General features: G+C 62.0%; 2 protein-coding genes across 3 annotated transcripts in view; one reads left to right on the forward strand and one right to left on the reverse strand.

Annotated features, from left to right (window-relative positions):
• Positions 1-2,757: 2,757 nt before the first annotated feature.
• TSPAN1 (tetraspanin 1) lies at positions 2,758-6,960 on the reverse strand. Its single transcript, XM_080602048.1, has 8 exons — positions 6,832-6,960; positions 6,590-6,654; positions 5,779-5,985; positions 5,353-5,427; positions 4,569-4,667; positions 4,093-4,230; positions 3,606-3,689; positions 2,758-3,387 (listed from the first exon to the last, which is right to left on the reverse strand). The coding sequence occupies exons 2-8, from the start codon at positions 6,644-6,646 to the stop codon at positions 3,334-3,336; spliced, it is 714 nt and encodes a 237-aa protein (XP_080458174.1). The 5' UTR covers positions 6,647-6,654; positions 6,832-6,960; the 3' UTR covers positions 2,758-3,333.
• A 3,258-nt stretch (positions 6,961-10,218) lies between these two features.
• Positions 10,219-25,969, forward strand: part of LOC308198942 (phosphatidylinositol 3-kinase regulatory subunit gamma) — a 63,244-nt gene continuing 47,493 nt past the window's right edge. Inside the window, exons 1-7 of one of the 2 annotated variants that reach the window (XM_080602230.1) lie at positions 10,219-10,301; positions 10,984-11,560; positions 13,890-13,985; positions 14,210-14,287; positions 19,772-19,903; positions 21,053-21,254; positions 21,442-21,527. In XM_080602230.1, the coding sequence (XP_080458356.1) occupies positions 11,233-11,560; positions 13,890-13,985; positions 14,210-14,287; positions 19,772-19,903; positions 21,053-21,254; positions 21,442-21,527 (922 nt within the window). In that variant the 5' untranslated portion in view covers positions 10,219-10,301; positions 10,984-11,232. Of the gene's footprint in view, positions 10,302-10,983; positions 11,561-13,886; positions 13,986-14,209; positions 14,288-19,771; positions 19,904-21,052; positions 21,255-21,441; positions 21,528-25,969 lie in introns of both variants that reach the window. The other variant, XM_080602229.1, reaches the window with a different exon arrangement.

Below are 25,969 nucleotides of genomic sequence, written 5' to 3' on the forward strand. Positions count from 1 at the left end.
AAAAGCAAAATAGCCTTGGCATGAAACCCGACCTTTCAAGAACTTGCTTGGGGGGGGGGGGGGAAGGGTAATTTTTGCATAATTTCTCGGGGCTTTTTTCCTTTTTGCATTTTGTTTGTTCAGCGGGGATCGCGGTGCCCGCGGGTGCCGGGGCAGGGTGCAGTCCCCACGCTGGGCATCGCGGTCCAGGCTGCCCCTGCCCGTGGCCCTCTGTGCTCCGTGAAATTCGGGAAACAGCCTCCTGACGTCCTTGGGGACGCCTGTCCTGGTCCTCCCGGATGGAGGCATCTCCGTGCTGGAGGGATGCCAGCGCCTGGGGCGTGCTGGCCCTGTCCCCGTCCACGTCCCCATCCCTGCGAGGGAGGCAGTGGTGCTGCACCCGACCCCCCGCATCCCAGATCCACGATTTTTGGCACCCTCTGTTATATCAGGAGCCCCGAAACGGAGGTGCCTGACCCCACCTGCTCCCAGGAAGGGGCTTTTTTTTTGGTCCCTGCGGCAGGGATCTGTCCCCAGGCGATGGGGAGTCCCCGAGTGGGGCTGCCACTTCCCGTCCCCACGCACAACAAAGCCCAGCAGCAATTTCATCCTCAGCCGGGCGCCCCGGATTGTGGCCATGATGATCATTACGCCGTATCCTGCCCAGCGCGGCGTTAACGATTAACTCGCCGGGTTTGATACCGGCCCCAGCGTGCTACCTTTCAATTATCCACCACCACCACTGCCTCCGATAGCCCGACCGTAATAAATCAGGGCACGGAGCTGCCTGAAAGCACCTGGCTGGCCCCGGGTGGGTGTCTCGGGGTGGGGAGGAGGAGGAAGGGGACGGGGAGGAAGGTTGGCAGGTGAAAGTGTGCGCTGCCCCGCTTCTCCCCCAGGGAACGCGTGCCCTTCGAGGCCGTCCTCGCCTCTCCAGGGACGTCCCGGCTGAGCTGCTCGGGCGCAGCGGGAGGGAACTTCCTCGTAGCAGGCACTCCTCGTGCGGGTGATGCTGGATGGGTTCGCTTTGTTTGCCATTCACACCCTTTATCGGCAGGAACCGTAACAGCCGCAATTCAGCCTGCTGACGACGGTCACCGTCCCCCACCGAACGCAATTAAAAAGAGGGAGAGGAAAGCTCATTTTCCTACGGCCAGGCTGGGTTTTGCCTTGGCAGCCTGCCCTGGGGCACGTGATGCTGGTGGCGAGCGCACTCCGTGAACCTCCCAGGATTTCGAAGGGTGCTCAGCACGCACCTCGGGGTGTCCTGGGGGTGAAAATAACCCAACCCCAGCCTCGGTGAGCTCCGGCCCCCTTCCCAAGCAGGGAGCAGCCCAGGCACGCTTAGTTTACCCCACCAGCTGCAGGACCTCGAGCCCAAGGACACCGAAGCAGGGCAATAAGGAAGTTTCTGCTCGCTGTTACGTGTGCACAGGGGTTTTGGCCTCGGTCACTGATGTCACAGCTGGCAGGGGCTCGGTGCTGCTGGTGGAGTTGATGAGTATTTATGGAAGCAGGCAAACCTAGGGCTGCGGGGACTTCTGGAGGTGATAGGGCTCCCACGCTAGCAGGACAAGGGACGCTGGCAGAAATCCCTCACGCCTCCCTGCCCCACAATTTTCCAGGAACTAGGGGCAGGACCTAGGGCAGGACAGACCTTTGGTCAGACCTGCACCTCCATCCCTGCAACGGCAGTGCCAGGGCTTGCAACCCCCGGGCTTCGCTCCGTGCCTCAGTTTCCCTCCATGTGGCAGGGAAAGGCACCAAGAGGCGCCCAGGGTTTTGTCAGCCCCCAGCCTCGTTTGCTGGCCTGGCCGCACTCCTACCAGAAAACCCCAAATTAGGGGGCCCAGACCCTTGGGATGGGGTCCCCAAGCTGCCTTCAGGAACAGGCACCCCGAGCACCCCGGTGGGTGCCTGCACAGGATGGGCAAAGCTGATTTAAATGGGTATGGCTGAAAGGGGGGATAAAACGAAGGGAAACTGGGGCTCTCCTGTTTGTGGGATGATGTCTGCAAAGCTCAAATGCAGGGTCTGCAAGCAGCATGACCGCACCACCCCAGAGCCACCAAAACCACCGGCATCGCCCGCAGGAACCCGTGCCGAGGGGTGATGCTGGCACCTCTCGAAGGGCTGGGGCAGTGCCAAGGTCCGGGTGGCTCCCACACCTTTGGGAAGGGAAAACAGGGAATAAAAACCCCCTGACGTCACGCCCGAGGTCACTGTTTTGTGGCGAGGCTGGGACCAGCACCCACCTGGCAGCAGCGGGTTTCTGGCAGCCTTTCCCCAGCTGAGTCACCCGGGGTGGGGAGCGGGTCCCGTGCCCGCCCCGCTGCCACGTGCCTGCTCCCACAGCAGCGCTTGTTGATGGCACGCACAGCCCGGGGACGGGGTCAAAGCCCACAGGATGAAAGCCGAAAACAGAATAAAAACCCAGCTCTGGGTTTTTAAAAGCTTTGCTTTCCCTGCGACAGCCCCAGGCAGGGCCCTGGCTTGGAAGAGACAGAGCTGCCCCTCTTTTGGGGTCACCAGAACCCTCCTCCCCTATGGGCTCAGCCCCCAGGAACAGGGCTGGGACACAGACACGGGTAAAACCACGGCAGCTCCCATCCTGCTTCCCCAGCAAGGTGCTGGTCGGAGCGAGAAAGGGCTCCAGCAAAGGGCAGGGCAAGGCGCAGAGGAGCCACGGAGGGAAGCGAGGTGTGGGCAGCCCCCCCTGCACAGCAGGGGCTGAGGGTACACGGATTTATTGAAGAAGACGGCAGAAAACAGCTTACATCCAAGACCGAAAAAAAAAATAATTGTATTTTTCTTTACATTAGGGAGAGGGTTTCCACACTGAAATCACAGCAGGGACCTACAGGGCTTTGCACCACACCAGGGGCAGCGACCCCATGGGACCAGCACAGGGACCCCAGTTTGGGGGTGCAGCCACCACCACGCCGGTCGGGGACCCAGCCCGGTCCCTGGTCAGCAAAGTAAGGCCGGGGACAGGGAGGTGGCAGCACCGGGGAGGCACCGCAAGGGTTGGTCAGGGCAGGGCCGCTGCCTGCTCAGCAGCCCTGATCTTTGCCTGGGCCATATCTCCTGCTGGCATCAGCAAAACAGACCGGGTGGTTTCCCCCCCAGTCCCCGCCTCAAAAAAAAAAAAAAATATCTCTATGTACAGATGCATTACGCCATATCAGTACAAAAATATACATATAAATTCTACAGATCCCAGCTCAGTAGATCAAAACAGCTCTAAGGTCACAGTGCACCGGACGGCATCAGGCCCAGAGAGTGGTGCGGCCGTCAGGAGCACCCCGGCACACGGTGGGGGGGGGGGGCACGGCTTCCTGCTGCTGCCGGGGGTCACTTCTGGTCCAGGTGGCAGTACAGGTACATGGAGACAGCCATGGCCGCGATCTGTGGGGCAAGAGGCAAGTCAGACCCGCGGGTGTCCCCCCCCCAAGCACAGAGGCAGCCAGGTGACGGCCCACGCTTGGCACACGCGGGGAGGAAGAGGAGGGTGAGCCTGGGGAGGAAGGCTCAGTAGCCACCCTGGGGCAGGTGGTGGCCCACGGGGGCTACACCGGCCCCTCGGCACCCCCAGCTGACCCCAACCCCGCTGCTCGGGCACTCACCTCCAAGGCGGCGATGCCGGCTGCCACGCCGCCCACCACGTCTGCGTTCGTCTTGATGTCTTCCAAAATCTGGTCAAAACAACCCTGCGGGAGCAGCCAGGCAGGTGAGGACGGGCATGGAGCTGTGACCCCCCCAGCCAGGGGGCATTTCCCCCAGGAGAAATATCGTGGCTCCAGCCCAGAGCTGCACGGTCACGAAGATGGTCGGGGGGGACAACTCAGCCACCCCTCAGGCCAAAGCCCCACATCTCCACGGGGTGGGGAAATGAGGGAGTTTGGGACCAGGCAATGGAAGGAACTTTGTTCATCCCCAGCAGGCCACTGGGGACAAGTCAAAGCCACCGCAGCCCCCCAGGGACTCAGCACCCAGGGGATCGCTGTGCCCAGAGCTCAGGCTGGGGATAAAGGCTGGGTCCCCCTCCCCATGCCAGGATGCACCCCAAAATTGGGTGCTGCCAGAAGGCAGGAGCCGCATGCGTGTTCATACCTGGACATGACTTGCTGCCGCGAGTGATTCGTTGCATGGGTACTTGTTATCGCAGCAGGGCGGAGGGTAGGTTTTGTGCTGCGTATACCACGGGGAGTTTTCGAAGTCTGTATAGTTATTCAGGCCACAGCAGCCGACCTAAGGGAGAGAGAGGGGTGGTGAGAGCATCCTACAGGTCTCCCTGTGCCCATGTCCCCACCGCACACTCCCTCCTGGAGGAAACGTGGTCTGGACCCTCCTCGCCCCATGGAGGAGGTCACCCAGCTCAGCCCAGGAGCTTCCTAGGGCAGGACCTTGCTCCAGCAGCTCTCACCCCACCTCAGGACCTCTGGGTCCCAGCCACCTGGAAACCCATGAGGTAGTCACACACACCTTGGGCCACATCCCCACCCCACTGTCCCACCCAAGGGCACCACCAAGCCCGTGCTGGGAGCATCCCGACCCCGACCCGGGGGGAAGCCCAGGGCTCAGCACACCTCCGACATGGTGGCATTCCATATGCGTGTGAAATCGTCATTAGCCCCGTAGTTCTCCTTCAGGATGGGAGTCACCACGGCTGTCAGAAACGTCTCTGCCTGCGGGGAGAGGCCGAGAAACGCCATCAGAGACCGTCCTGGTGAGCACCACGGAGTCAAGGGCCCCCAGTGCCCGTACCGCTCCCAAACCCACGGGGAAGAGGCCACGCAGGCCAAGCAGGGCCAGGAACACGTCACGCCGTGTCCCTTTGACCCAAGGCAGCCTGGCAGCCTCACCAACCGCAGCATTTTGGCCCCGAGGCCGCTGGCGGCAGTGAGTCAGTCGATAAGCAGCCCGGCCAGGGCAGCCAGGAATGGTGCCTGCCCTGTGGTTGACTTCTCCTGCCTCCAACGAGGCGACATTGTGGCCTTCCTCCCCAGGGGAGCTCCCTGGTGCATAATAAGCACTTGGGTTCGCTCGGGACTGCCTCTCCTGCGTGGCTCCTACCACGAGAAGTGTCCAGCCTTGGATGGTACCTCACTACGGTGTTCAAAAACAAGCAGTGGGCAAAACCTGGATGATAATGCTCGTTTCTTTGGGGCAATGGGATCCCCGCCTTGTTGCCTGCACCTCGGGCAGCCCCTCCACCCAGCCAGGCTGTCCTTGCCCGCCCACAGAGCCGGCACCAGAGTTTGGTGTCCCGTCCTTCCAGCCCACAGGCAGCAACACCAGGCCCCCCGTTTTCCTAAAGGGATTGGAAGAGTCCCAAAATGTCCCAGCCCACGACCCCGCTAAGCCACTCACAAGACTCGTGTAGACCAGAACCACCACGGCAGCGGCGATTTCGGCGATGAAGATGATCAACACCACAGAGAAGAACTGGGAGGCAGCGAGGGGAGGGAGGTTAAAATGACAGCCAGCATCCACGGCCCCCCCAAAACCCACCTGTTCCCCAAGGGCCATCAGGACCCTCACCCTGCTTCAAGCCGTGTCTAGTTGCCACCAGCCCTGCTCCAAGGCAGAAGCAGCACAATTTTGGGGTCCCTCCATCCCCACATCTGCATGGGGCTGAACTCCAGGGTTCAGCCCTGCTTTTCCAAGGCTCACCCAGCCCTCCACGATACGGGGACACCCAAGGAGGACACCTCCGAAAGAGAGGCCCGTCCCTCAGGCCTCCCCCACCAGAAACCCCGCTGGATAAAGCCTGGCTCGGCGCGGGCCCGCCCTTACCATCATCAGGAGACATTTGCTCTCCTTCTGGGCGCCGTAGCACCCAAGGAAGCCGATGATCACCAAGATGGCACCGATGACGATGAGGAAGTAGCTGACGTTCACGACCTGCAGGACGCTAGACGAAAGCGTCCCGAATATCTTCAGGAAGGACTGCCCGTCCACCGTGACCCAGATGCCAACGCCCAGGAGGGCCCCGCCACCGAGCTGGGAGGAGAGAGACGTGTTAAATTGGGTGCTTGGGGAAAAGCAGGGGCAAAACAACAGCCATATTGTTCTGTGATGGTTTCTGGAGGATCTCAGCTTCTTGATTCTCCTCAGCCAGGTGTGTTTTGCAGGCAGCTTCAGCTGTCCTGTCCCCCCCCCCAGCCCACCCTTCGTGCCCTCGAGCTCCCAATCCAACCCCAGGAGGCAGCAAGGGGAGGCGGATGGAGGCCACCAGCCCCCGGGGAAGCTGCCATCGTGCCCCAGCAGTGCCATCCACCACGTTCAGCCTCTCCCCCAGCCCCAGAGACCCCCACACCCACGCTGAGGTCGCTGCCACACCGGGGGGCTGCTCCCCTCACAGACAGGGGGAGCCCAGCAGGTGGGACCCTGGGGCACCCAGCACCCCGCCAGGCACGGGGAGGGACTTGTGGGGTCGATACAACAGCCACTGTCCCCCATTCCCCCCCACCGAGGGCTTTGGGCATACCACAGGAGCAAGAGACCCCACTGCCCCAAGGCTCAGGGTGCTCCCCAGCCCCACAGCCCAGCCTGGAGGGACCGCCGAGAGCGGGTGTCCCGGGGTGGGGACAGCCGGAGCACTTACAAATATGGCCAGGTTGAAGAGGATCATCATGACCTTGATGAACGTGAAGCACCCCATCTTTGCACCTGGAGAGAGCACAGGGGGGGTCCGAGCAGAGAGACGTTACCAGCAGCGCCAGGCACAACCCCCCTTCCTTGGGGCTGTTTTTTGGGGTAGGGAGGACACACAGAGAACCCCCACCGGGCACCTCCAAGTCCTGGGACACCTCCCAGCCGTGCTTTCCCCCAAAACACCCAACCTACCTCTGCAGCGAGCAGCTCCAGCAGCCCCAACTCCAGCAGCCCCAACTCAACGCCACCGCTCTGCCGCCCCCTTGCTGCCCCCACCACCCTTTAAACGGGAGCGGCCCCGGGGCCGCCCAAGCAGCAGCCCAACCCTTTGGGGCCACCCCCTGGGGGTGGCGGAGCCACCAGGTCCCTTGGGTGCTCGGTGGCTTGCTGCCCTCTGCTGCCCAAGCCACCCCGCCTGGCGAGGCTGCAGCCTGCACCCATCACTGCGGCCTCTGGGTGCTGCTGGGTGGCTCCCTCCCTGGTGGGGAGGGGATTTGGGGTCAGAACACCCCAAAATTGCTTTATATGGCCAAGCATCGTACCCCAAAGTGGCCACCGAGGGTCTGGGGCTCTTCTGCCAATGTCTGGGGCAGGCGGTGGAGCCCCCAGAGGAGCCCGGCGCAGGGATGTGTGAAAGCCCCAAAATCTGCGGTCTCCCAGCCCAAAACAGAAGCAGGGAGAGGAGGGCACCGGGATATGGCCCCCCGGAGCCGGTCTGTAAATGAAAAGACAAAGTTTGGGGTGCTTCCCACTGTTGCAGTGGCTTTTTGCTGGTGGGGACACAGCAGGAGAGGATGGTGATGACCAGAGCAGATGCCAGCGCTGGATGTCAGCAGAGACCTGCCGTAGCCTAAGGGCTGCCGAAAAATAATGCTTTTCTTTGGAAAGATGCTTTGAAACACGGAGGTTTTCCCCAGAAGGGGCTGCAGCAGGGAGCAAAGCAGAGCACAGGGGGATGCTGAAGGTCTGACCCTTTTGGGGTCCTCGCCCGTCAGCAGGGCTGCGGGACAGGGCTGGGGGCCAGCCCCCTCCCCAGCAGGGGCACTGGGTGCTCAGCACGTCCCTCCCCACAAGGGTACATTTCAGCGGGATGGAGTCATTCCTTCTGGGACGCGTGGCATGTGGGGGAGCCCTAAACCCTCCCAGGGTGCTCACCCGGATCCGGGTGCCCTAACCCGTTCCCCTCGCTGCCTGCAGCCTCAGCCCATCCCACAGCAGCTGCCCCTCAGCCCTGCTGCCCTCTCCCATCTGGGACCTGCTGCCCCTAAATGCAAAAGAAGACCTCCATCATATCGCCCCTCTCCCCAAAACTACCCCATCCCCTGCTCGTCGCACACAACCCCCCCACCCCACAAATAATTTTAGCAGAACCCATAAATATTTGTGTTGAAGGAGGCTCATTCCCAGCCCCAGGGAAATTGCAGGGCTGTGCTGTGGCTGCACCCCGCTGCCCTAACCACATACTCTGGGGTTTGGGTGCTCCCCGTGTCACCCGTCCGAACCCCACTGGGGAGCCAGGGCTGGATTTTCTGGCCTGACCTCGGCAGGACGAGCCCGGTGGCATTCCTGTGTCCTTCCCAGCCCGCGGGTGCTGAGCAGGGCTTGCGGGGCTTGATGCCACCCATGGGGACAGAGCTGGGCATGGGGACACCCCGCTGTGCCTCGGGTTCCCTCCCTGGAAAGCACGGGGTGGAAAGCCACGGAGACGGGGGACCAGAGCAGAGGGACTCACAGCATGGTCTTGATGGGGTTTTGGGGTATCCCCAGCCAGGTGAGCCCCGTTTTGGGGCTGGGAGCGCCCATCCAGCTCTCCAGCTGGCCCCGGGTCGCTTGGGGGGTGGAGGACGGGCAGCAACACGTTGGGGATGAACCTTCAAAATGAGCTGGGCACGGCTTTGGATTTGCAGCTTGAAGTTACCAAACTTTGTGAATCTGTGATGAATACGTCGCTTCCTCCCCTCCTGCTGAAACAGGGTGGAAATAAAAAGGAGACATACATTTTTTTACCTCCTGGAAATGGAATATTTCAGCGCCCAGCTTTGAAAGGATGCCTTGCTCCGAGGCAAAGTGCAGACCAGTGTAAAACAAATAAAACTCACGTGTTTTGGCCGGAAATCTGGGGAAATCACCGATCCCCTGCTCGGGGAGGGACAGGGGGAGGTGCTGGGTGCCATGTAGGATGCTCCCTGTGAGCTGAGGTCTCTGTTCAGCGCCAACTCCTGCCCTGTAGGGGTGGTCCAGGAGCAGGAGGGGCAGAAATAGCTGGAGAGGTGCCCACCAGGCAGCCCCAGGCGAGGAGCAGGGCTCAAGGGGAGGGCAGGGACCATCCCCGCAGCTGCAGCAGCAGCACAGTGCCAGCACCAGAGGCACCGGGACAGAAAAATCCCTTTTCGTGCTGGAAGCCCATCCTCTGGGGAGCGGGGGCTCCGTGCTGCCCAGGCGAATGTAGCTGCAGTGAAATCCCCCGGGATGCCGCTGCACTGCACGGCCAGGCCGTGTGCTGCACGGCGAGGGGGGGAATTTGCTGAAATTCCCATCAGGAGGGGCTGTACATCTCCTGCACTGCTCCCTGGCCCCTGTGCCTCAGTTTCCCCCACTTTCCCAGCCCCTAGGGTTGGGAATTCCCTCGCCCCCACCCCTCACTGCTCCTGGATCCAGCCAGAGGGCATTCCCCAGAGCCCACGTTTTAGGTGCCAGCTGTTTTTAGGACGCCCGACCTGCAGCAGAGGCAAGGAGCAGCTGTCGGTTCAGAGAGGTCAGCGTGAGAAGCGAGGATTTAAAAAATAAATAAATATAAAACAAGAAGACAAACCAGCTGGAAGCGAGCTGAGCCCCGGTGCTCTTGTTGCATGCAACAACCACGCCGTGGCCGTGGGGTGGTGATGGGCATGGGGGTGGGTGCTGAGGGGATGGGTGTCATGGGGATGGGTGCCCAGGGAATGGGTGTCATGGGGGTGGGTGTCATGGGGGTGGGTGCCCAGGGGATGGGTGCCCAGGGGATGGGTGTCATGGGGATGGGTGTCATGGGGATGGGTGCCCAGGGGATGGGTGTCATGGGGATGGGTGCCCAGGGAATGGGTGCCCAGGGGATGGGTGCCCAGGGGATGGGTGCCCAGGGGATGGGTGTCATAGGGATGGGTGCCCAGGGGATGAGTGTCATGGGGATGGGTGCCCAGGGGATGGGTGCCCAGGGGATGGGTGTCATAGGGATGGGTGCCCAGGGGATGAGTGTCATGGGGATGGGTGCCCAGGGGATGGGTGCCCAGGGGATGGGTGTCCACGGGATGGGTGCTCAAATGAGGGGTGTCCTGGGAATGGGCATCCAAGGATGGGTGCCGGCACCTGAATCCCCCCTCCCCATCACCCCTACACACCCCCAACACCTCACCCCCCACCCCCCACCCCTCAGTGGACCGGACTGGGGGGACCTCCGCTCCCCCATAACCCGGAGCTCTGCGTGTGTGTGTGACACCCCCCGCTCACCCCAACCCCACGAGCACCCCCTCCCCTCTCCCGGGGGGTGCAGATAGGAGGCAGCCCCCCCCTTTCCATCCCGTCCCCCCCCCGCCCCCGCCGCGCTGCGGTGCCCAGGGGCGGGAGGAGCGAGGCTGACATCACCGCCCCGCCGCTGCCGGGGCCGGCTCCGCTCCGCTCCGCTCCCGGTAAGGCTGGGGCAGGGGGGGGCCGGGGGGGGCAGGAGGACGGAGGGACGGAGGGACGGAGGGACGGAGGGACGGCAGGCCGCCCCCATCCATCTCCCGACCGGGGGGAGATCGGAGGTTGGAAGGGAGGGGGAGAAAAAGGAGAGGTGGGGGGGGGGGGGGGGGGCATTCCCTGCTGTGCTGTCTCCGGGGGATGTTTTAAAAGGCTTTAAAATAAATCGACAAACCCGTAAATTAAGAAATAAAGGTGAAATCGAACTAAAATCCTGGACACGGGGTTTGGGGGGAGGGGGAAGGTGGGAGGGGGGCACGCGACACCATTCGCTGCTGTCATCTGTCCGAGGGATATTTAAAAAAAAAATTAAATTAAAAAATAAATATAATAAAACAAATCCAAAACCACTGAAACCCTGTATTTTCGCTCGCCCCCGCGTGCCGCTTCGGGGCTGCGGGGATGCTGCCCAGCCCGGGTGCCTGTGTTAGAAGCGCGGGGCTCCATCCCTCGCCCTACTTTCCCGACTTGCCGGCACTTTCCCGGTGCGCAGCGGCCGGTCCCTGCTGGCAGCGGGGCTCCCCTGGCCGCCCGCTGCCCCCGGCCCTGGGTGCCCGGGGTGGGGGACACGGCGCTGGCTGGGGTCCCGGTGGTGGCGGGGGGCTGACGTGCTGCGTTTTGCTGTGACAGAGCCTGGGGAGGCCGGTCCCCAGCCCCGGCAGGATGAAGGGCAGAGACAGAGCAGGCTGAGAAGGGTACAGCATCTTTTTGGGGCCGGCACGCGGGTCAGCAACATCTGCTCCCCTCCACGACCCTTGAGCAAACCCCGCCAAGCCTCACAGTGAATTTGGGACCGGAGGGGTGAGGAGACGCTCTCAGAGGCAGAAGGATCTTTTCCTGCCCAGCGGGATCGGGGCAGCATCACCCGCTCCCATCGCCATGGCCTCCCCGGAGGGGCTGCAGTACCGGGCGCTCTACGAGTACCAGAAGGGCCGGGAGGAGGACCTGGCGCTGAGCCCCGGGGACGTGCTGACGGTCAGCAGGGCCTCGCTGCTGGCTGCCCCCGACTACAAGGACGGGGACGAGCGCAGCCCCCAGGGCTGGCTGCACGGCCTCAACGAGCGCACCAAGGAGCGCGGAGACTTCCCCGGCACCTACGTGGAGTACCTGGGCCCCGTGCGCATCGCCGCCACCGCCGCCAAGGCCAAGCCACGACCCTTGCCCCCGCCGCCCGCCGGGACCCCCGTGCCCACTGGCCAGCCCTGGGGTGAGTGTGGGGACGGGGACACCCCGGGGGTGGCACGGAGCCCGGGCGGATGCGAGCGTTTGGCACGGTTTGGTGGGGACCCCCAACACGCGGGGGGTTTATTTCCGTGGGGGATGTGGCGTGGTGCTGGGGGGGGTGTTTTTTGGCAAGGTGTCGGGGTGCCTGTGCTCTGCTGGGGGTGCTGAGCCCCCTCTGACCTCATCATTTATATGGTGGCCAAGTGCGTTTGGGCTTGGGATCGCACCGCGGTTGCATAATGTATCCAAGCAAAAAAGAAAAAGCGAGAAAACCCCTTCCAGCTGGGGAGAAAAACACGACCCACCAGCCCTGCACAAAACCGTGATCCTCTCTTCCTCCGGGATGTGACAGAGGAGAAATCACTGCTGGTGTGGGGCTGGGGGAGCGGCACCTGCTGGCAAGGGGTCCATGCCCCCAAAATGATTCGGGGCAGCAGCAAGGAGGCTGGGACGGTCGCTTTGGGGACACGGCGAGGCTGACGGGGCCCCTTGCTGCTGTGGTTCGGAGGACAGGGACCAGCCAGCCCCAGGGTCGAGCCCCCAGCCCAGAGATCATTTTTTAATAGAGGAAACCCCACTAAAAGCAGGGTCTGGGGGCAGCGGGTGCTGCCACCTGCCGGGCACCCTCCGGCCGTGTCCCTGCGCCCGGTGCCATGGGTGTCCCCCGTGGGGTGGCTTCCCTGCGGGGCGCTGGGTGCGTGGGTGCTGCTGTGGGGGGAGCTGGCTGCCCAGGGTCATGTCCTCCTGCTGGCAGACAAGCAGTACCATTTTGCATCATTTTTAACCAAAATCTCCCAGCTGAAGGGCTATTCCTTATAACGAAAACCTCCGAAGTTTTTTTGGGAAGAGAACCACTTTTTTTTTTCTTCTTCTTTCTTTTTTTTTTTAAATCTTCCCTTGCTGTTTCCATCTCCAGGCAGAGGTTTTGAGGCTCATGCTTGTTTTGGCTGGCTCAAATCCTTATTTTTCTGCAAGACCTGCATGCTGCCCTGTGCACCTTCAGTGCCCCCCGAGCCCTCGTGCTGCTCGGGGGCTCTGCCCACGGTGCCCTGGGCTTTCTCCAGCCAGAGGAAGGGTTTGGCTGGCGGGAGGGAAATGCTGCCTTTCCAAGCCGTGCCCCAGAGCCAGGGCTGGCTCCGCGGGGAGGAATGGTCTTTTTTTAATTAAACGACTTCCTAAAAATGGCTTTGGGACGGAGCCGAGTGCCACTGCTGCACGGGGACTTCCCAGGAGCTCGGTGGCTGCTCTGCCCCGGCCTGGCTGTCCCACAGCGTCGCCTCCCTCCAGCACCCCATCAGGACACCCAGGTCCCTGCCCAGGGCCACCTCCAGCGAAGGACAGGCAGTTATTCTCTGCAGTTGCCACCCTGTTCCCCAAGCTGCCGGCTTTGAAGCCAAAACCCCATTTTCCTTAACCCATCAGTGTGGTGGGAAAGTTTTCCACGGGCTCCCACCCACGTGCTTTGCTTTAAACCCTGCTGCAGGGCTCTCATTTCTGGGCCAGCACCATCTCTTCTCAGCTCCGTTTAACTTTCCTGCCCAAAGTCCTTTTTTTTTTTTTTTTTCTTTTTGCTTTTTCCTTCCTTAAAATTGTTCTGGATTTATTGGCTTCACAGGCGAGCTCCCTGCCCTCTGGCCAGGCAGGAAAAACCGAATGCAGGGAGCGAGCTGGCTGGGCTGCAGCTGGCTTCTGTGGGAAAAAGTCACCCAGAGTTGTTATTGAATTTACCATTATTATTTTTTTTTAAACATAATTCCACCAAAACAGATCAGCTTGCCACATGAAACAGGCGGAGGAGCCCTTGACACACCAGCCTTCCCAGATGCCGTGGGTGCCGGGGCCGCTCTTGTACCACCTAAGGAGTCCATTCCTCTAGCAGTTATCAAAGAACCAAGCCTTTCTGCCCAAAGCAGGCTCAAACATCTCCAAAATCTTTTTGCACCAAGTGGAAAAAGTCATTCTAATTGCCTTTAATTAGGGAAGGAAGGAAGGAAGGAAGGAAGGAAGGAAGGAAGGAAGGAAGGAAGGAAGGAAGGAAGGAAGGAAGGAAGGAAGGAAGGAAGGAAGGAAGGAAGGAAGGAAGGAAGGAAGGAAGGAAGGAAGGAAGGAAGGAAGGAAGGAAGGAAGGAAGGAAGGAAGGAAGGAAGGAAGGAAGGAAGGAAGGAAGGAAGGAAGGAAGGAAGGAAGGAAGGAAGGAAGGAAGGAAGGAAGGAAGGAAGGAAATGAATGCCGTGGAAGGAAATACATGCACACAGCAAACCAGGAGTGGGGGAAACGCACTCCAAGCCCCTCTCCCCATCTCTCCACAGCAGGGCTCCCCGGGCAGGCAGAGCACAGCGAGCAGCCGACCCTCCCCGAGCAGGCGCTGACGACCGTGGCCAGGCTCATCGAGGCGCTGGAAAAGCAAGGTACAGCCAGCCAAGGTGCTCGAGGGGCACACGTGCGACCGCTCTGCCCTGCCCGTTGCCACCGATACCCCCGAGCATCGCTAGGGCCGAGCCGCGCACCCCGGTACCCACAGAGCTGGGGTGCATGGGGCGAGGGAACCCCCAATGTTGCTCCCTGCCTGCTTCCATCGGAGGGGGGATTTGGGGTTCAGGGACTGAGCCCCCATCTCCTGGCTGCTCCTCAGGTCTCGACAGCGAGGTGCTCTACACATCGGCCCCCGGCGCACTGGGTGATGCTGAGCTGAAGCAGGCTCTGCTGGTGGGTAAGTCCCGTGCCGCATCCTCCCCCCGTCCCCCGAGTGCCTGGCTTGGAGGCGATGCTTCCACGTGAGCGGGGCTGTGTCAGGGCTGGGTTATGGCTCTGACCTCGTTAGGGCCCTAATTACAGCTCTGTAGGGCGCTGCCTGCATGTGAGCCCCCCCTCAAGCTCGTCTGACCCCGGTGGGGTGCTGCTGGGAGGGATACGGGTGTGGGGTCAGGATGGGTTGTGGGGTGCTGGCACCCGGTGCGGGGTCGGGGCCGCCGTGGGGCACCCTGAGCCTGCCCCGGATGCTGCTGCCTGTAACGGGGGCAGCTCGGTGCGGGGGCCTGGGGGCTGCAAGGCAGAGGGAGTGGCAGAGGAAAGGAAAGGCCGGTTATTATTTTTGGCTGGAGCCCTTCCCTAGAAGCTGCCTTTTTTTAGGGAGAGCGAAAAAAAAAAAATAATCACTTTGCAAACCTCTCACGTCTCTGTTTGAGAAATGGGGCAGGCAGCACGTGGGTGCGATGGGGAAGAAGGAAACGGGGGGGGGGAAAAGCTCCTTTTTGAGGAGACGGGGGGGGGGGGGGGTGGGACGCTGCTGGAAGCGGGGTGCCCCGAGGCACCCTGCGCCCGGCGGGCGGCACTACGGCTCCGGGCACGGCCCCGCAGCCCCGCCAGCTCCCGAGCCGTGTTGCTGGGGAGAAGGGCCGTGATGAAATCGCTATATTAAGCACCATGACTTCATCGCTTCCCCGCTGCAGAGTCCCTGCCGGGCGGGGGAACGGGCTGCGGCGAGCCCCCGGCGCTCCCCGAGAGGCGGCGGCGGCACGGGGGGAGACGCGGGGGTCCCCCAGCCCCAGGGGCATGCCGTGGGTGCCAGGTCCCAGCTGGGGGGTGATGCTCAGCAGGATGCAGACGTTGCTCCCCCCCTCCCCGCAGCCTCCTGCAGGTTTTTGTAGCGTTTGGGCTGTAAAATAGCCCTAAAAAAAAAAGGGGGGGCGGCTTCCCACAGCCGCTCAGGACCGTGCGCGAGGCAGCAGAGGCCAGGGGCACGTTTGCCCCGTGCTCTGTCCCCACGAGCAGCTCCTCTCCTCCTGTAGCAAAAGCCAAGCTGGATTTTGGGGAACGGGGAGAAATAGGATATGGGGCTGGCAGAGGCTGGGAAAAAAAACCCTGTCTCGGCTGGGGGGAAAAGCAGGTCTGTGGGAGAGACGTTGGGGTCCCTCCGGGGGTGTCGGCTTCCTGGTGAATGCCCCATTTACGCCGGGGTTTGGCAGTCGTGGAGGAAAAGTGAGAAAGGAGAAAGGGCTAAAAAAGTTTGCATGTTGGTTTTCAACCCCCCCCGAATTTTAACACATGGGTGGGGGCAGGCAGCAGGGAGGGGACACGTGTCCCCCACCCCCGGAGCTGCCCCATTTCTCCAACACATTGAAATTCGGGGTGTCCCAGCTTGGCTGGGTGCTGCCCCACTGCCACGGGAGCAGGATGGGGACAGGGGGTGACATCTCTTGGGACTCGGCGCTTGTATCAGAGCTGCTCCCAGGGTGACGGAGGGGTCCTGTGCTGCTCGGGGTCCCACGTGCCCCTGTCCCGCGTCCCCTCCTGGTGACACGCAGCGGGCAGAGGTGGATTGGAGCCGCTGTCTCCAGGCGTGCCGTGCCGTGCCGTGCCATCTTGCCGTCCTCCCCGCTTTGATCTCCGGCCCCGGCGCGGCGCAGTCTGCCTGGAGACACGCTCACGTGCCCGGGAATTAGGTCAGGGCTCGGTGGGGATTAGCGGGGGGCGGTGGGCTCTGCGAGCTGCTGCTGGGCAGAAAGCGACGGGTCGGAGCGGGGAGCACCCCGGGGTGCCTCGTGCGTGGGTGCCCGGGGAGGGAGCGCTCCGAGCGGGGCGGCTGTGCTCCCCCGTCCTCACCCCTAGGACACCAGGAGGGATTTGGGGTCTCCAAGCACTCCGTTTTCCCCTGGCCAAGCCATTAACTGTGACTTTAGTCCCCAAGGCGAGGCGCCCCGCTGCCTGCTCTGCTCTGCGTTTGTACCTGGAAATAAACCTGCGGCGGTCAGAGGCTGGGCAGAGGCATGAGCTCATCTGTTATATTTGGTGGGGATGAGGGAAGGGTAAATTAGTGGTCTCCTGTGACTCACGTCGCGGGGCTGGGACCCACGCCTTCCCAATTTCGGCTCCAGGCACCCCTGGGAGGGGTCCCAGCTCTGCTGCCCCCCAGGACGGGGTGCACAGCGGGGTGAAACCCAGTTGGGGGGGGAGATACGGGGCTGCTGGAGCTCGGGGCAGGGGCAGGGACCGCGTGGGCAGCCACCAAGTCCCCGGCACAGGGCGACCACCGGGCTGGCACAGGGACATTGCGACAGTGCTGAGTCAAAGCCAGGGAAATTCCCCAGGGAAATCCCCGCAGCGGGATGTCCGGCAGGCTACACCCGATGGGATCAGGTCCGGGGGTTGTGCAGGTCCTCGCGCTGACACAGGTGGGAAGAAGGCTCCAGATGTAGAATTTAATGACGTGTTCAGGGTGTTTAGGGTGCCCCTCTGCCACGGGGACCACGCACCCAGCAGCATCACGCTGCAGCAGCTGACGGCGCAGAGCGGCTGCTTACCAGGACCAGCTCAAATCTCTCGTTCCCCAAAATCCCCCCACTGCCGTGTCCTGGCGGAGCGTCCCCTGCCTCTACTCATGCCGCAGTCTGGGTGTGCGCCACGGGGCCGCCTTACTCACACCTCCCTCGCTGCTGCTGCCGGGAGAGGCCCGGGCATCTCCCACCCCGCCTGACTCAGCCCCGGCCCCCCGCTCCTGGGGGGGCTCTGCCCACGCTGCAGTGTGGGGTCTGGGGGCCTGGTCCCCTTTCCCTCCCCGGGGTGCTCCAGGTGACCCATGGCCACGGGTTTTGGGGTGTTTTCCTTCTTTGTGGCACCGGATGGGGTCCCTCTGTCCCTGCCCTGCAGCTGGGGGGGGACGGGGGACGGAGACCTCCAGGAAGGGGCAGAAATGTCTGGAGAGCCCCAGGGGAGCCGTGACTCATCCTGCAGCATCATTAGCTTCTTACAGGGGTTATCATCTCCCTCCGAGCGGGGGGGGGCAGAGCCCTGCCTCAGGGTTAATTAACCCTCCCCAGGCCACCAGCCCTGCCTCCCATCGGGGAGCACCCCGGGGAGCACCGAGGAGGGGAGCTGGGGCAGGGGGATGTGACCGCGTGTCCGGGAGGCTGGGGACAGCAGACTAGAGGCCACTTCTATCCAACCCACCGAGGAGACCTCAGGGGAGCAGCCCCATCTGAAATTAATTGCTGCAACCCCTCTCCGGTCTCCCCATCACGGCACTCTCGGGGTGCAAGGATGTTTTGGAGACTTGCTTTGAAATCGGCTGCGCCTTCCCTTTGAACGCGCCTCCGAGCCTATGCAAATGAGCTAATTAGGCCATGTGGAGCCCCGGGCTGATTGCCTGGGGCCAGCACTCGTTGGCATCCCCTTCCAGCACCGAACAGGCTGCAGCTGCCCTCCCCAGTCTGCGCCAGCACCGTCTGACAGCTCCCCAGCGAAACCCCCGCGGCGAGCATGGGCTGCACCGAGCCGGGGCGGGTGAAGGAGGATTTTTGGCTCATCCCTTCCTGCCCGGCCTAAGGGGAAGCAGGCGTCCTCTTCGCTCATCACCACGCGCGAAACCTTGAGCACCAAGCTTGGTACGGGGACAGGAGCCACCCCGCGGCTCCCCCAGCCCCTCCTGGGCACAAAGACACCGGGACGCGGCCACAGGGGCTGCCACAGGCACCCATCCGGCGGCATCCCAGGGTTTTAGCCATGCTCTGGGGGGTTTCAGCCAAAACCAGGGGCTGGAGCATCTCCTGGGACATCGATGGCCAGCTGAGGGGTCCAGCAGCGCAGCTGGGTGATGGGAACGTGTCAGGCGAACCCTTCCCACGGGCACTTTTCCATTTCTTTTTTTCAGATTTTTCTTTATCCTCTCCCAGCCCCGCGGCGCTGCCTTTGCCCCGGGTCGCCTTCGGCCACGCTGGCGGCGCGGTGCCTTTTGTCAGGCTCGGGTGGGTTTGTGGCCAGCCGTGTGCTTGCTCCTGAAAATGAGGTAGCGTCTCCAGCCGCTGGGTTAAAGGCTTCGCCCCGGGGATTGTTCAATCTGTTTGCTTTCCCGTCAGCCAGCCAAGGGCCGGGCACCGAAGGGAAGGCAGCGAGGTCCTGCCGGTAAGGGAACTGCCACAATTTCTTGTCCCAGAGCAGGGGGAGATGGGCACGGGCCTTGTCTGCCCGGCCACGGTGCGGACATCTCGGGGAGAAGCCCTCCAAAAGCCCACCAAGGTCTGGAAGGGGAGACCCAGCTCGGGGTGCCCAAACCCAGCCTCCAACGGGAGCCAGAGTGCTCCCAGCCTGACCCTAGGAAATGGGGTTTTTCACCGTGTTGGGATCATAACCCCACTGCCAGCCAAAATGGTTGGAGGCTCGGGGCATTTTCTGCTGGAAAATGCTGCTCTTTTGGAGACAGAGCATCTCCCCGAATGCAGATTTTGGTAAAGCTGCATTTGGTGATAAAAACGTGGAGAGGGGAACGGCAGGGGGTGCAGACCTTGGCAAACCCACCGCCTTGCTCCTAGATCTCAACGTACCCAGCCACGTGGGACCTGAAATGCCATCGCTAAAAAACTGCAAACCCTGCTCTTTTATCTCAATAACCTCACTTAGAAGAGAAATTTAGTTTCTATAAACGAACCATTTCAATCGGTCTCAAATACCTTGGGATTTCCTCCCCCCCCCCCCCCCCGCCCCCTCCAAGATTTCTCCTGTGAGGAAAATTTCAAAACCTTCGCTTTTGGCTCCAGCTCGGACCAGAGCCAGATTTTGAAACCTCGAGATCTTTGCAAAAGGGGACGTGTGTGTCCCCCCTGCCCCGGGCCGCCGGGCTGGGACCTCCAAGACAAACGCATGAGGCAATGCCTCGGCGGGCGGCTGAAGTCACGTCCCTATGCCGAGCTGGCCACGGGGCTCGGAGGGACAACGGGACATGTTCCTCCGAGTGCTGACCCTGTTTTGGGATGAACTCAGCCCTCCTCATGTGCTTTGCCCCGTTGCTCAACCCCGCAGCATCTTCGCCGCCCGCTGGGCATCTGCGATTTGGGGCTGGGGGAGGCGATGGCATTTTGGGTACATTCACGGTGTTTTGGGATCGCTGGGGTGTTGTGTTTGGGGCGTATTTCTTCGGGGTCGTAGTAGAAGGGAGGATGAGTGTTGGAGGATGAGCGCTGGAGGATGCCAGAGCCCCCACCCCACGTGCCAGGCGCTGTCCGTACAGTGGCACGCTGTCCCCGGGCACACCAACCCCAAAGCCGGTGGAGATGGGACAGGAACGGTGGCAGGGTGGTGGCACCGGGAGCTGCCACGCGCGGGGCAGCAGGGCACGGGCAGGGAAATCCCCCCACGTCCAGAGGAAGGATGGAAAGCAGCGGGATGTGCAGCGGGCTCAGGGCTCCCGACGGGTTTCTTGCAGACCCCTCGGCCGTGGACATGGACCTGTACGGTGCCCAGACGCTGGCCGAGGCCCTCAGGTGGTACCTCCAGGAGCTGCCAGCCCCTCTCATCCCCCCCGCTGTCTGCACCGACTTGCTCCACATGGCTCAAGGTAAGCAGTCGGGGTCTCCCCATGTTTTGTGGGGTGGAGGAGATTTGGGAAGCCCCTGCAAGGAAAGCTCCCAATACCTCCAGCTCCTGCCCCCATCCCCTGGGGATGCTGCCCTAAGGTTAGCTTTTGGCTTTATATGGGCAGGGAAAATTCTTTGCTTTTTCAGCTCAGGGTGCTGCAAGCGCCTTTAGGGCCCCGCGAGCTTTTCAGCCTCTCGTGCAGACAGATGGGACTGTCGAGTTCGTGGCTTTAGTTGATTTTTGTGGGCGAAGTGGCACACCTGGGGCTCACAGCCAGCAGCAGACGGGGTCCCTGGCCTGTCCAGCGGGAATAAAACACATTGCCACGAGGTCTCCCACCTGGTCAGACCCTCTCCTTCCCCCCGGTCACCTTTGAAACCAGATTTTCCCCTTTGACACCAGCTCTCCCCGGTCGCTGAGCCTGCCATCCCCTCGGCAAGGGCCCTGGGTGAGGAAGAGGAGGGACAACGCAGCCATCCGCGCTGCCCCGCGCAGACACGCTGCCAGCAGAAATCCCCCTGGGCTGGGGGCACCGGGCCGCTGCCTTCTCCTTCCCCATCGGAGAGGAGAAATCAAAGGCTGCCTCCCTTCCAAGGATAAAAACGCAATTAGGAAGCAATTAGCTGGGTTGCCTCGTTAAGCAGCTTCAAAGGGAAGCGCCTTCCCCCTGCAGCCCAGGCTGCTCGCTCCTGTGATGAACAGAGGCAGAACCACCGGGGCTTTCAAAAAATATATATATAATTTAAAAAACACCCCCCAAAAAAAACAAATCTCTGGGGAGAAGAGTCCTGGACCTGCCGGGATACAGCTCCAGGGTCCTGAGGAGCGATGCTGGAAGCTCGAGGTGCCCACGGGCACGTCCCTGCACCTTGCAATATCCCATGTCCCCCCGGCGACAATGACAGTGCCATGTCACCAAAAAAAAAGGGTGACACCAAAAAACGCCCCCCCGCACATTTCTCCTGGCAAATCCTTTACCTCCCAGCTTGCTTTTTCTGCTGGGAGACCCATGTGTCTGCACACAGGATGGGGTGCAAAAAACAGGGATTTGGGGAGGGATGTATGGAAACAAACCAAGGCTCCATGGGGAGCAGAGATCCCCCGACCTGATTTCTCCCCTCTTCGGCAGAGACCCCGGGCCTGGAGGAGTGTGGCCAGCGAGCCCGAGCCCTGCTGGCCCCCCCGGCCCTGCCGCAGCCCCATGTGCTGCTGCTGCAGGATCTGGCCCAACACCTCGGCCGCCTCTGCCAGGGCTCCCGCAAGAACCGGCTGTCGGCACGGCTCCTCGGGGAGCTCTTCGGGGAGCTGCTCCTCCGCCCCGCTCCCTCCAGGTGAGCCGCCCACGTCCCCCCTCGTCCGTCCATTTTGCAGCAGTTGAGGAGGGAATTTGGGGTCGGGAGGAGTTTTGTTGTGTGCCACCTCCTTATATCTACTGGGGAGCCTTGGGGTGGTCGGCTCGGGGACCCCCGGGGATGTCTTGCTGCTGGCACCCTCACGGCCACCCTGTTGTCCCCGCAGCACCGAGGCGAGCCCCGAGCTCTGTGCGAGGATCCTCGAGTCCCTCATCGTGGCCAGCGAGGCGGCGGACGTGCCGGCAGCCCCCGGTAAGGGACACGCGGCCGGAGGGGGGGTGGCGGGGGGCAGATCTGGTGGCACGGCTCGGGGACGGTCACCGGGGGGTCCCGTCCTGCCGTGGGCTCTCAGGAAGGCAAAGCTCAATGGGATCTGGCTGCGGTTTGGGAAGGAAAATATAGCACTGCAACAATAACGTGACAAGAGATCGTGAATCAGAAGCAAATCTGGATTTACGATTTGGACTTGCGTTTAATTTTTCCAGTGTGCAGAATAAAATGGCACCCTAAGCAAGGCCAGCCCCAAAACACAGCCCCCTCCGTGGTGCATCCGTCTCCAGCTGATGGGATGGGGATGGCAACGGGTGCCTTGCACGTGTCTCTGTGCCTGGGCAAGGAGCTGGCAGCGTGGTTTCCCCAGGGTGCCAACGAGCCCACAGCTTCTCCCAGCCTTTAACCCCACGCTCCCTAATTAAGCTCATTTTCCTACCGGCACCAGCGTTTGCCTCCAGCATCTGTTTGCTCTTTGCTTCTACTTCGGTGGTTTAAGTCCCAGCCCTCTGCTGGCCTCGTTCCGCTCTGCCCCTCCTGTTTGGTGGCAGTTTGTGTCCCATCCTTGTCCCAAGCCCCCGGACGTTCCCCCGGCACTGGTGCAGCACCGTGCCCCCCGGATGGGATGCGGCACATCCCGAAGGATGGACACGGCAGGGAGGAAGGGTGCTGGTGGCACAAACCACACACCCTGAGGACCGTGGAGGTCCATCCCTGCGGGATCCCGTCCCCAGCCAAGACCCAACCACGTCTCTGTCCCCACACCGAGCCACCCGGGAGCCGCAGCAGCTTCCAGACTTCCCACTCGGAGATCTGTCGGCGCTGGCCCCAGGGACTCCGGCCTCCGTGCGCTCCTTCCCTGTAATATATCTGGGTCCCTGTCATCGCCCTGCAGCACTTGGGGAGGCGGCTGGGCCGGGCAGGATTACAACTCCTAATATCCCCCATAAATCAGCCTTTCAGTCCCACCGGCTGATTTATGGCTGTCGCCCCCGAGATCGGGGCGTCTCTTCCCCCGCCGATCCAGATGTCGGGCAGCTGTGGCCCGGCCGTCCCCAGGCTCTGCCTGACGGTGGCATTCTCACTGACATCCCCAGACCCTGCGGTGGCACTGGTCACACCCGCCCCAATCCAAGCAGAGGCAGGCAGGATTTTGGGGTCCCCATCCCCTTTTGGGCTTCCGATCTCCTCTAGGGGTGCCAGCCAGGACAGCCACGTGCCCCCAGGCGGGTCCAGCTGCTCCTTTCGCATCCAGAAGCGAGGACGTGATTACTCGGCTGTCATCACGTTCGGATGTCGGGAAGCTTAATTAAATGCCTGCAAAGCACTCGGGGGAGCTGCGGATGAAAGGCGCTCTATATAAAGCGCGAGGAATTATTATTAGGCAGGGTCCGCGCGCCTCCGGCCCGGCCCGGCCCCCCGCGACCTGGCACCGACATTATTTTGGTGCGCGTGTGGAGCGGTGGCTCTGTAATTCCCCGTGTCGAGGAGCTATAAATACCCTGCAATAACACGGCGGGTGTGTGCAAACAGCCCGGGAATAGGAGCCGGGAGCTGACACGGAGGAAACCGCGGTGTGACCTCAGGCTGACTCAGGCACAGACGTACCCGGTGCGAGCGGGGGGCGCGGGGCACCACGGGGGTACGGGGACGGTGGGTACGGGGTCGTGTCTGGGATGGTGACCCCAGGAGGCTCCCATCAGGACCCGTATCAGCAGCAGGGACTGCGTCCAGACCTCCTCGCTGCGCCCTCCAGCAGGTGCCCAAAGGCACCCCAGGGACACGGGGGCATCTCGGGGAGCAGGGGGGGCACGGGGGGCACACAGAGCCCCCGAGCCCCGGGGGCTGTTTCCCGAGCTGGGCGAGGGGGAGAGAAGGAGAAGGGAAGCAGTGATGTAAATACCGGCTCAGCTGAAGGAAGATGACTTCATCTCCTTTTTCCTCTCCTGCTGCTATTTATAGGCACTTTAATTTACTCCCTTTGCTTTATTATCTCTCCGGCAAGCCGTTAGCCCTCAGACAGCAGGATGCTTTTATTCACCATGCAGCAAAGTCTGGTGAAAAAAAAAAAAAACAAAAACGCCACCACCCCAAAAAAAAAAAAAAAAGAAAGTCAAAAGCAGAGGCAGGAGACAGGGAAAGCAAACAGAGCGCTGAGGGGACAGGAGCATCACTGTCCTTCGGTGCAGATTTTGGGAGAAAACACGCGGATTTCAGCTCCTTTTGGGGATGAGCTCCTTCAGAGCAGTGTTTTAGTGGAGAACAGCCTGGCGGTCTCCAAGCCCAGGCCTTCCCCAGGGGGCCGTGCTGCTGGCAGGGGACAGGGCGGGCTGGCAGGGGACAGGGCCAGCTGTCCCTCCGCAGGACACCCGTCGCGGCAGCCACCCCGGCATCGCTCTCTCCGTCTCCGCTCCGCGTCAGTCCCCTCGTCGCGACAGGCCGGTGAGCGTGCCAGGAAGGGGACGGGAGCATGACTAACAGGAAAAGGGATTTGGAGTTATAAATACCGCCGGGGCATCTCCTGCCATCCCCGGGAGCGTGATGGAGCCGGGCAGGGGGCAGATGGCACCCGGGCACTTTCCTCGCAGTTGGGATTTTGGGATGCGGCCACGAGCATCCCGGCTCTTGGCTTGGAAAAATCGGCCACGGGGAGACACGAAACAGCCCAAGGAGGCCAAAAGAAAAGGGATGAGCCTTTCCCCAGCCAGAGCACATCCAGGTTGTTTTGTCTCTCGGCTGCCCCTTCCCTGTGTTTCATCCCTCAGGGATGTCAGAGGGGGGACCCCAGGCTGGGGAGAGGGTTAAAAAGAGGAAAAACCCATCCAAACCTCCCTGGGTAGAGGGTGAGGAGAGGCGAGTGGTCTCCTGTGAAGATCCCTGGTTCTGGCTCCCCTAACCTGAAGATAGCACAGAGCAAACAAATTAAGGCTGGGGAGGGATAAAAAAAAAAAGAGAGAGAGATCAAGAGCCTAGCTAGTGACGTGAGATGGGGAGAGCGGCTAAAAATAACAGCTCCCCCAAGGCACGGGGAGAAACACGACAAGGATGCGCACTCTTGCGATCCCAGAAGGAGCCTCTCGCCTCTCCAGCTGCTCCGGCCCGAGCGCAGCCGAGCGGGGTGAACCCAGCAGGGAAAGCCTCCGGGATGGCCTCCGAGGTGGCTGAACCTCCAGGGAGGCCCCGCAGGGCAGCAGCGGGGGCGAGAGGTGTGGATCCGTGCCGTGGGCCGGGGAGTGATGCTGCCCGCTGGAAACCAGCCCCGCCGTGCAGCAGAGGACGGGTACCACGAGCACCCCGGGCGCCCGGCTGGGGGGCAGCTGCCGGCTGACCCACTTGTAGCATCCCACAGGCAGTGGAAGACCCCGGAGGTGCTGCCTTCACAGCTAATTTTAGCCTGTATTTAATTACCGACGGAGCGGGGAGGGCAGCGGGCATCTCGGAGGAGCAGGGGACCCCGGCGGGGATGCAGGATGCGACCGCGCACACGCACACACACAGCCTGGAGGGAGCCGGCCCCGCACTGGGGACCGTCTGCCGGCGGAAACATCGCTCGGCTCGGATTGAAACCCTTTTCCTCCCCAGCCCGCATGGCCGGGGCTGATAAAGGGCCGCTCGGACCCGCAGCATTGTGCCGCCGAACAATGACCGGCCGGGAGGGATCGCGGCCGGGGAGGAAGCGGCTGCCCAGGGGCTGGGGTGAGGACCGAGCCCCTCGGTGCACACCGTGTTTCTGGGCCTTATTCCTTTCTTTTTGTCTGATGTTTTGGGATGGTCTGGGCACCAGAACCAGGAGCATCCTCTCCTGCGTGGCAGCGGAGGGGCAGGAGCACATCGGCTCCATAGATGTCGGGAAAAGAGTGGCTGAGCCCTCCGTGATCCCAGCAGCACCACTGGGATGGCAGCGATGGAGCCGGGGACCAGGCAGCTGGTGGCTGCTGGTGAGAGGGCAGCAGAGCTCCTCGCAGCCTGCCTGCTTTTAAAATCTATTTAACGTCATCTCGCCGCTCGAGCCGGGAGCCGCACGGGCAGCAGAAACGCTCGGGCACAGATCAGATCAGAGCAGGATTTCAATTACAGTAATCAAAGGTGACACAGATAAGAAACCTCTGCTCTATGAAACCACGGCAGCCGTCCGCTGGCTCCAACCAGCACGCAGCGACAGCGGCTCCATCAAAATCACTGGAGTGGCACTAGGGTAAAATTGGATTGCGAATCCATTTTCAGCTGGCGCGGTGGAAAACGCTTTCCCTGCACTCCTTGGGGAAGAAATCCGCCTTCCCAGGGGGGCAGCGAAGGGGGAAGGTGCCAGGTGTGGAAGAGGAGACGTTGCGCCGGCTGCCATCCCCAGCACGGGGCAGCCCCAGCTGCCCACCCACTGTGCCACCCTGCCGGCAGCACCCCTTTGTCCTGCGCCCACCCTTCGT

This window comes from Anser brachyrhynchus, assembly GCF_964034855.1.
Source record: "Anser brachyrhynchus genome assembly, chromosome: 8".
In the NCBI taxonomy this organism is placed as follows: Eukaryota; Metazoa; Chordata; class Aves; order Anseriformes; family Anatidae; genus Anser; species Anser brachyrhynchus.

Bases quoted from the DNA above. Each gene is read 5' to 3' on its own strand.
- TSPAN1 (XM_080602048.1), bottom strand. From the start codon at position 6,646: ATGGGGTGCTTCACGTTCATCAAGGTCATGATGATCCTCTTCAACCTG. The intron at 5,986-6,589 runs GTAAGTGCTCCG...CTCTCCTCCCAG, and splicing joins TCTTCAACCTGGCCATATTT to CTCGGTGGCGGGGCCCTCCT. The intron at 4,668-5,352 runs GTGAGTGGCTTA...CTCTCCCCGCAG, and splicing joins TTCTGGTCTACACGAGTCTT to GCAGAGACGTTTCTGACAGC.